We start from the raw sequence: 10,243 nt of genomic DNA, 5'->3' as shown, positions 1-10,243 counted from the left end.
CGGGAGACAGTCCTCCACGAACTGCTCCAGCGTGGGTCCTTCCCACGGGCTGCAGTCCTTCACCAACTGCTCCAGCGTGGGTCCCTTCCACGGGGTGCAGTCCTTCAGGAGCAGACTGCTCCAGCGTGGGTCCCTTCCACGGGGTGCAGTCCTTCAGGAGCAGACTGCTCCAGCGTGGGTCCCTTCCACGGGGTCACAAGCCCTGCCAGCAAACCTGCTCCAGCGTGGGCTCCTCTCTCCACGGAGCCACAGGTCCTGCCAGGAGCCTGCTCCAGCGCGGGTTCTGCACGGGGTCACAGCCTCCTTTGGGCATCCACCTGCTCCACCGTGGACCTCCAGGGGCTGCAGGGGATATCTGCTCCACCGTGGACCTCCACGGGCTGCAGGGACAGCCTGCCTCACCATGCTCTGCACCGCGGCTGCAGGGGAATCTCTGCTCCGGCGCCTGGAGCACCTCCTGCCCTCCTTCTCCACTGACCCTGGGGTCTGCAGGGCTGTTCCTCTCACACATTCTCACTCCTCTCTCCGGCTGCAGTTGTGCAGGGTTTTTTTCCCCTTCTTAAATACGTTATCCCAGAGGTGCTACCACCGTCACTGATGGGCTCGGCCTTGGCCAGCAGCGGGTCCATCTTGGAACCGGCTGGCGCTGGCTCTATCAGACATGGGGGAAGCTTCTAGCAGCTTCTCACAGAAGCCACCCCTGTAGCCCCCCGCTACCAAAACCTTGCCACGCAAACCCAATACACCTGTATTGTAGCGCTGCTTTTTTACGTGCTAACACTAACACTGGGCTCCCCATTGCTGGGGGAAGTGTTCTAAGCAGCACTCAAATGGGCATGGCTTATCCTGAATACAGTTACAGAATTTCCTCCTGGAAATTTGAAAAGCCTTTTTCAGGTTGTGTACGTTTTGTTCCAAGCAACGGCAAGGCAGGCAGTGGGTCATCTGAGCATTTCTGTGCTGCAGAAGCATGTCGTCTGCCTATGGTAGGATTTCACTGGTGGAGGGGAAAATAATTCTACGCAGAAGAAACCCAACCATGTGGACAAGGCAGACAAGATATGTGGCTTATGAACTTTGAACTTCTAGGATCATAGGAAAACACACAAAATAATATATTTTTGCTATGTTATATTTATTGAAAGACCTTCAGCTCTTTATTAACAGCTTAGATTAAAACTCGCATGCTTATATCCGATTTTGAACACTTAGGCAAGATAATTCAATTACACAGAATTTTAAAAGCCCTGCACATGCATTAGATATGCAAAAGCCAACGTTAATTCACATGTAACATGCAGCTTACCTGGTAAATGCATCTGTGTCCTTCCAAGGCATGCTCCCGACAGAAACACTGAGGAAGCAAGCGCACTGTCCAACTGGTTATCACAGGCACCACCAGGCCCGGAGAGATGTGAGAGAAACGTCCCAATGGGTGAAATGTGCCCGAGCCCGGCCGACGGCCACCACCGCTCTCTCCTCCAGCACAAACCCCAGGAGAAGGGCAGGAGCACAGGGAACCCAGCAGCACAACGCCCTTACTGCTCTGGTGGGCTCAGCACGGCCCTGTGCTGCCGCGCAGCCGCTTTGGTCCCCTGCTGCCGTACCGAGCAGTTTGAAAGCACTGTACTGCCCGTTTTTTTTTGATGATGACAGTATCTCTGTTAGGTTGCTGGCTCCTGATATTCTCTCGTTGGAAGAGGTAGCATGGAACTCTCTGCTAGAGGTAGCATCTTTCCCTGCTTTCTTGTTTTCAAGATACTATAAACTGTATTTCATTTTCTTTTAATTATTCATTCAATCCTGAATACCTCACATCATTCTGATAAACTTGTTTCTGTCTAGGAACCAATTTTAAATTAATACGAGATCATACTGAGGACCAGACCCAAAGATCATTAACGTTCAGGAAAATCCTTCAACTGAGCAGTTGGCTGAAAGTATTTTACTTCCTGATGGAATAATGAGATATATGTATTTATGTACTTCTGAGTTGCAGCTATTTAAGAGCAGATAGATTTAAAAATAAGCATCGTTCGTTTCACAGACCAGATGCATCTCCTTCTTCAGAGTCTCATTAATTTTTACTAAAAATGCTAACACGTGAAGCTGCTGCCAAAAGCTATCGGCAAACAATAAAAATACCGCAATGCTCTGAATGGTTTTTCTCAAGTGACTCTTCTGAGCTTTTTCCCAATTTTGACTGCAGAATACAAAGAGGCTTAAAAGACTTCCAAACGGTTTGTAGTTTTTTCATTTATTGTAGAAAAGTTATTGTAATGCAGTTCATTTTTGTACATCTAAATTCCATAAAACAAATCCATAGAAATGAGGATACTATCAGCATGCAATCTGCATTTTCTTTTTTAAATGATTCTGGTCACAAAAATAACAACACTTTTTTTTTTTTTCTTTGAAAGCCACTAAAAGCAGAGGGAGAGCAAAGCATGCAACACTGTACACATTTGCATAGTATATGTTACCCAGCATGCCTTGTAGAATGCTACACATACAGTATCTATAGAAGTAAAAACAGAAAGGGGCAAATCAGCAGAAAACACAAATTCGTGGGTTGGTTTGGTTTTTTGGGTGTTTTTGTTTTTGTTTTGTTTTGTTTTGTTTTTTAGTAAAGGCAGTAATGTCTTTACCAGCGTGACTCTGAACTGGCTCCCAGTGAGGCTGGAGGTAACACTGCCAAGCTATCACTGGGAACCAGTTACCAGTTTGGGTGAGAAACAGAGATTTTCTGGGATCTGAGAAGCCCAAGGTCCGTAGTTTGCAGTTCGAATGACTGCTTTCCTCTTCTTTCCTCACCCCTCTCTTTCTCATGCGTACAGACAATTTGCACTTTGCTTGCTTCTCTTCCTATGCCGTTCGTGTACAACCTCACTGACTTTCTCTCGTGCATGAGAAGAGAATCGGCCAGGTTTCACGTGTAAATACACCTTGGGCCTGAGCATGCATTCCTTACACTTACTTTACGTTTTAAATTCTCAGCAATATCAGTGGAAGTTTTGGGTGGACTTGTCCACAGCTCTTAGGGTGTAACATTCTTCTCTCCCCCACCTCCCCGTCCCCATACACGAAAGCAAGTAGTTCTGTAGCCCCAAGAACTTATTTACTGGGAGTGTTTCATTCCAGACCTTGGGCTACTAGGGTAGTTGTGGTATAGTCATCAGTCACATGCCAAAATCTACACATTGGCCAAAATTCGAAGTTATTCATGTCATTTCAGCTTTGAGGAGGAAATTAGCAGAAATGAATGCAGTGGACTTTCTAATTTTCAAAGGTTCTTTTTTTTTTTCATTAATTAGCATGGAAGGAATACAAGTTATTGAAAAATCAATCACATAGGCAAAATGCAAGGCTGAGAAGTAAACTGCTGAAGTATCAGGCAGCAAGTTAAACTGATCAAAAATGCAATAAATCCATTGACGCTGGATCAAAATATCTACCCCTTTTTTTTCAAAAATACAATGCCAAATGCAATAGTGGAATTATTGTAAATTTGTGCTATTACAAATGTGCTTCTTTTTCCTTTCTCTGTTTTTACATCATTGGCAAAATAGATTATTCTGTACTGTACAATACATTTTTCTCACTATATGGATTTTCTACTGCTTATACAGAGTAGAGTTAATATCAAAGGGGACTGTGGATTTAAATTTAATTACATTTTGTTTTTCAGGAAGTATTGATAAGGCATGTGATAATCAGTATGTGACATTTATGGTCAGACCTTGCAAATACTGACTCTCGGAGAAGACAGTAGTAAACGCTGTGCCCAGCAGTAGGTGTCTGTAAGATCCAGTCCAGACAGTAACTCGCTGCCAAGAAATGTGAGGGGAAAAGGCAGGTCTACTAGACATCACCCAGACCAAGGCAATGCTGCTCCCAGTTTCACCGCTTTCAAAGGAACAAGGGAATGACACTCTCTTAGGAACATTTTTAAATTATTTCTGCCTTCTCCCCAAATTCTCTATATGGATTCAGTTACAATATTTCTCTTGACTTCTTAAACGGATTCCACAAATAATGAAAGAGATCTTAACACAAACTTCAATACTAAGTAGCATTTTCAGCTCTTTCTCCAAGTTAATTCCTTACATATATTTTACAACATTATTAAAGTGTCCCTTTAGTTTTAAAGGCATACCTTTATTTTTCTATATAAAATAAATTGGACTTGAGTAACAATCTTTAGAAAGGTTATTCAAACGACGACTCTTCAAATAATATACTCTCTTTTGGCATAATTTTAAAGACAGTGGGAACTTAATTCTCCTGGAGTTAAAAGTGGCTACATTACAGTACGTCGCAGTCTTGTTACTCTTTGTAGAACCACTATTTGAAGGAACGAGGGGTAGCTGCAACAAAATACATGACAGCAGAACCCCGTGTATCCAAACTTGTATTCATACCACTTGGGGTAACACAACCCCATTTTAAAATACAGATTTTTAGGAGCAAAACCAGATCTGTATAAATGGTCATTTACAAAATATGCATTTGATTTTTTTTCTTTTGTGGTCTCCAATTATTTTTGCTTTAAAAAAATGAAGACCAGGGAATCAAGGACAGGCTTCATAAGCACTGAACTTGGAAAAAAAAATATAGCAGAGGACACATTTAATACAAATAATTTTGAAGAAAAAATGACTCATGAAAGCCCTAACTTACCCAAATCAGTATACTATGAAGTAATAGTATTAGCAATATTATTTTGAGAATGGTAATGTCAGTAAAGATAGGAGATTCTGGAGCGTTTCAGAGAAGTCTACGGTACTGAGACCAAGCTGAATTCAGAAGATTTGCAGTCAAACTGAACTTGAAGTTACGGGCCTATGCACATCCAGAGGAACCACCGTCATCTTGTTACTCCTACAGCTACCCTTCCTCCTTTTTGTAACTGTCACTCTCTTAAGTACGTATTAAACATTATTTTAAAAGCAAGGAGCACAAAAGATTAAACCCCCAAATATCAACTTCAGAAGCAGCTTTCAAACCTGGAGAAAACACAGTAAAATGTTTTTCTATTTGCAGCAAACCCAACGCCCTGAGTACGATCGCTGGCAACTGTGTCTGCCGAGCCACAGAGCCACCACCAATCCCAAGCACACTGAACTGACCAGGGTCCATCAGAGTTAAGTCAAACAGACACGGTATCGGAAGCAGGCTGAGGGCCCAGCAGCTGAGAAGGAGGGTGATCAGCAAGAGGTAACAGCGCTCGCTTCAGAAACTGCTCTTGCTCATCACGTACAAAACCGGGGTGCCACCTGATTTCCATGGCAAGATGATTTTTCAGGATAACACCTCAGTGTCGGGCCATACTGCGCTATCAGTTCTCAAGCAGAGGAGCTGATTTTTGCCAGACCGACCTGTTTAGAAAATGATCATCTAATTTGGCCCACTGTTTATGAACTAAAATTTGATATAGAACAGCTTTAGTTGCATTCCTTTAAACATAATTTCGTAATATACTCAGTTAGAAAACATAATTGGTTGTCAGTTGCACATCCCATGGGATAAATGTTCATCTATGGAACTAGTAAAAGAACCTGTACATCTGTTAAATACAACTTGCCAAAGAGAAAGTATTTCAAATTAAAAGTTTAACAATTGTCTTTCAAGTGGCTTCAAGATTTTTCAAATACTTTGTTAATTCATTCACAAACATATGAATGCACTGACATATATTATCTTTAGATATTAAGACTGTTGTTATCACCTGTATTGGCTAAATTCTCATTAATCCAAAAGTGTCCTAATGAAAAACTCTGATAACAACAACAAGAACAACAAAAAAGTTTTTATAAACATTTCTAAAAATCCTCTGTATAAGCCAGAGCTTAGGAACAGAGCTCTGATCTTTAATAATACTTTAATAACAAGAAGAAATGGGATGAGGACTGGAAAATTAGGCTTACTCGTATTCATTCAGGAATACATGAACTTCACAATTTTATATAGCGCCATTGCATAATAAATCACAATACAGCTGGCTAGCATTGCTGAAGTTCTAATACAAATACTATGAGTTAACGTGTCCTGATCAACATTACAGCTTTTACTGATTACCGTGTTTCCTAAAAATAATTTACTTCTTAAAATAAAGAGTTCCCGTAGCTTGTATCTAGAATAAATTAATAATCTATTAGCATGTTCGGCATATTTGTACTTCAAGATATATCTATCTTCAAAGAATAAAAAAACCAGCAAGCAAGGAGACCTGCTGGATCACTTATAACTGATTTCTTAGATTAAAATGGAATGGGCAGTGGGAGAGGAGAGGGTAAACTAATTACGTACAAGAGTAAAGTAAACTTAAACCCACGTAATAAAGGAACTCAATGTGTTCGTTCAAGACAATACATGACTTCCCTCACAAGCTTGTTTTTATTAGAACAAAGAAAGGAGTTTTGGCACTTCAGATGCTGCAGGTGATGGAATTTGTGCATGTGTGTTGTGTGGATCTTTCCCTTTACTAGCATGACATGGAAGACTTAAAAACGAGGCTCCAAAAGGCTCTAGAAATAAATGACATTTTTGTCTAGGAAATGATAAAGCAAGTAACCTTGTTTACTAGAAAATATACGTAGGTGCTTCGCAGCTACCTGCCATTAAAATGCAACTATCTTCAAGCAGTTAAATGATCTGATCCCTAATGCTACTACAGAATAAAGATAAACAGCTGTCTAATCTAGGTTTATACATCTCAGTGCATCCTTTGCAATTAATACTTTAATGCACACAAACAAGAAACTTATTAAAGCTTATAGAAAAAATGTTTTGCCTAATGCCTTCTTTCTCATGCAGGTATGTGTGCTGTACATGTAACAAAGATTTGTAGAAATTACTGGCGAATGCTCCACTGTGCTATAGCAGAAAATATTAGAGAAGGCAGCTGAAGCTACCGTTCCCAGACCAGATCTTGCAGTGCTTTCTCAGCCTAAATGCTCTTTTGGAATCTGCCGGCATTCAGCCTGAGAAAACCAAGCGGGATCAGGTCTGTCATATCCATTCTTAACTCTGTTACTCCAATGGATGCAGATATTTTCATTTTTTTCTTGGTAACTGGCCCATTCAAATCATCTAGTGGTGCTGAAGGCTGCCTTTTAGGCAGTGAAGTTGTTTAAAAAATTCATCATGCATCCGCAATCTTTTAATGCTGCTAGAGATGTACATCATTTTTGGTTGTACCAGATAGGAGATGAATTACTTTTCTCGTTGTTAACGTCAAGAAGATAACCAGACTCAACGGTGGTAGAAAATACCAGTGATCTTTGCTAACTGGTCCAGAAAGTAGAAGAAACCGTAATATTCAGGAAATTAATTTAGTGCTACATGCTTTTAAAGCCTACTTTTAGCAGGCTTTGGGAAGAAAATAAGCAAATATAAAAGTTAATGATCCTCATTTTTGAAAAAATAGTTTTGACATGAACCTGCATCAAAAAAAAATGCACGTTCAGCATAGTTCTGTCAATTTTAGAAAACACGTGCAGTGGGGAATTTCAGGAGTCTCTGCTTAAAGACATTAGTGGGTTGTACAAAACGGTCAATTATGGCAAACTTTTCAACCACATTGGATCTAAGGCTTCACTGATCATGTAAGACATAAGGTCCGATCACATAAATTTATCTATTTAAAGAAACTGAAGACTCAGTAGGTGAAAAGAAGTGATTGTGAGGAAGTAAGGCAGCAGTATCTCCAAAGATTTATCATAGTTCTTTGAATGAAAAATGTCAGCTCTACGACTTTACTGTGAGCAGATTTTTTTCTGATACTCCATTTTTATTGCAAGCTACGTCCAACCAATATGTTATTTTAAATGTTCATCATTTACGAGTATTTAACCCTGCCCCCTTCCCTCAGATTTCGTTACTGAAATTTAAACTGATCTTCTGGAGAGTTCTTGTGCGATGCTGGAATTTTCAGACATTCAAAGATGGATTTTTGAAAGATGTAATGTATAGGTAGGTACTCAGATGTACTGGAATGTCGGTACTCTGCATACTGGGTAAGAAGAGTGTATTGTTTTCCATTTAAAAAGGCAGAATACTAAAAATGGGAGAAAAAATATTATGTATCTATCCACTAATGTTCCATTTGGGGACTACTAGCTGTATTCAGGTAAACGAGAGAAAAAAAAGACGACTATTCTCAGCCTCTAACCATACAAACTATTCGTAAGTTTGATCATTTTCCTGTTGCTGTTTCCCCTGATCCTGTCATAGTTCATCACTGCTGACCACAACAAAAATGTCAGTACTGGCTAAACAAAAGAAATCATTTTGCTGCAACATTCATGCCAGGTCTAAAAATAATTTCAAACTGGAAAGTATTTTGTAACTGCTGCAATAATTTCTGATATTTGGCACTCTCAATAGTTTACATTTGGTTTGTCTGAAAAAGCCATTCTGGAAATAAGCAGTTAGAATAAATCCTTTTATTCTAACTCTAAATGTAAATTGAGCTTCCAGCAAACAAATACTGTAGCTGACTTTCTGGCTTCTAGTGGTTTGTAATTTTCAGATTTTTCATTTCTATTTTTTTTTCAATTGATTGCAACATGCTCAAGTCGACTTTCCAGTCAATTCACCCAAATTCCAACAGGAATTGGTTTATAAATTGGTTCCAACTGGAACTGGTCATTTGGAATTTCCAGCACCGGAAATTATTTTATAAGTGCCTTGATAAGTACCCTAAATTACAAACGGATGTGTCTAATATCTAACGACAAGAAAAAGTATGGCTCTAAATGCAAATGCTGTACTAAAAAAAAAAAAAATCCAAAAACAACCTATATGATTGGGCATAAATGTAAGGGCATGGTAACTTCTTTTTGCCCCCTACTTAACATCAAATGACAGCAGAGTGCAACTTCAGTATAACCGTGTTACATCTGCCAAATTAAGATGATTTTTTTTTTTTCCTAACTACATTATGGCAAGTTATCAACTGATGAATACTGTTTTTCCCCAGGTTCTTGAACTCAAAGCCTATGTCGTGAATCATGGCTATATCCTCCAGGGGATCCTCGGTTCCTATGGGGTTTGTAAGTGTCCTGGTATGAGTCAGAGTATTCTTCTTCCACTAGAGGATAGTGATCTCGGCTGTGTTGGGAACTGGAAGACAAGCGGTTCCTGCTCTTCCGAGCCCTTTCATTGTGATAATTTTCATCTGAGGTCATTAGACTTCGTCGCTCAATTGGAGAGTTCTCTGTAGAATGGCTGCTGTGCCTCATACGCTGGCTCTACGAGTGCCAAAGAATCCAAGCATTAATACAGACAAAGAGTATTTTACATTTTTTAGCTTGTTTTGAGACTTATTCTGAGGTCTTTCAGAATCCATCCACTTTTGTGTTATTCATTTTATATTAAAGTCTGTATGCTACAGGAATGGGTTACAAGGATAGTCTGGTTCCTAGAGCTGAAAGCAGACCAAACGCAGTATTGCAACGGGCACCTTATGGTATTCACCTTGTTCAATATTACAGGCCATTTAGCATGAAAAGTGAGCTGATGTATTCAGCATTTATCACTTTTCTCTGATCATGAACATAACATTCATGCTTCTGTTCTGCTTAGAAAATTTTGAGCATTGATTTCTATGGTTTTAGAAAACATCTGAAGATGTTTGTTCGGGGTTTTGGTTTTTTTTGTTTGGTTGTTTTTTTTTTTTTTTAAGGGTGCAGCTCTGAGTCCTATTTAAAAACCTTCATATGACCAAACAAATGATGGACTGTTAACCAGGCAGCTATGGGGTGGCTAAAATGATTAGATATTAACAAATTCTTTCAACTAAAACATAATAAATATTTTAAATATGTTGACAGGAAATCCTTTTCTAAGATAATTTATTAATTAAAGGTTTAGCCTTTGCTAGCCTCACGTTCCCATAATGATAATGTGCTACATTTGTCACATGAACAAAATTAGTTCATATTTTTTCCCAGTAAACTGGCACAACGAAGAAACAGCCTAAGAAAAATATTTTGTTTGCTGTCATCACACATTAAACCTCTCAAGAGTATAGCCATCCATACTCTCAGAACAAACTCGGTCAATACTTGTCTTTCTCTAGATTGCACACCCAATGTCATTCTTCTGATCCTGTACTTGCCAAGAGAATGCTGCCGCGATAGTTGCACTCTTGTGGCCTCAGGTTCCCGTGCACAGACACCATCGTCTGCTCCTCTCAGTTCTGAAATTCTGGCCGATGTTCCCTGCGCTATAAAACCTT

At 39.7% G+C, this 10,243-nt stretch overlaps 1 protein-coding gene across 7 annotated transcripts in view; it reads right to left on the bottom strand.

Moving 5' to 3' along the window:
- Positions 1–2,245: 2,245 nt before the first annotated feature.
- Positions 2,246–10,243, bottom strand: part of CACNB4 (calcium voltage-gated channel auxiliary subunit beta 4) — a 112,429-nt gene continuing 104,431 nt past the window's right edge. For 5 of the 7 annotated variants that reach the window (XM_072874901.1, XM_072874904.1, XM_072874902.1 and 2 more), the window contains one exon: positions 2,246–9,254. In XM_072874901.1, the coding sequence (XP_072731002.1) occupies positions 8,994–9,254 (261 nt within the window). In that variant the 3' untranslated portion in view covers positions 2,246–8,993. The remainder of the gene's footprint in view (positions 9,255–10,243) is intronic. The other 2 variants (XM_072874905.1, XR_012044406.1) reach the window with 2 other exon arrangements.

This window comes from Ciconia boyciana, chromosome 10, assembly GCF_034638445.1.
Source record: "Ciconia boyciana chromosome 10, ASM3463844v1, whole genome shotgun sequence".
In the NCBI taxonomy this organism is placed as follows: domain Eukaryota; kingdom Metazoa; phylum Chordata; class Aves; order Ciconiiformes; family Ciconiidae; genus Ciconia; species Ciconia boyciana.
Note: the sequence above shows the minus strand (reverse complement) of the source record. Positions and strands in the feature narration are given on the sequence as shown.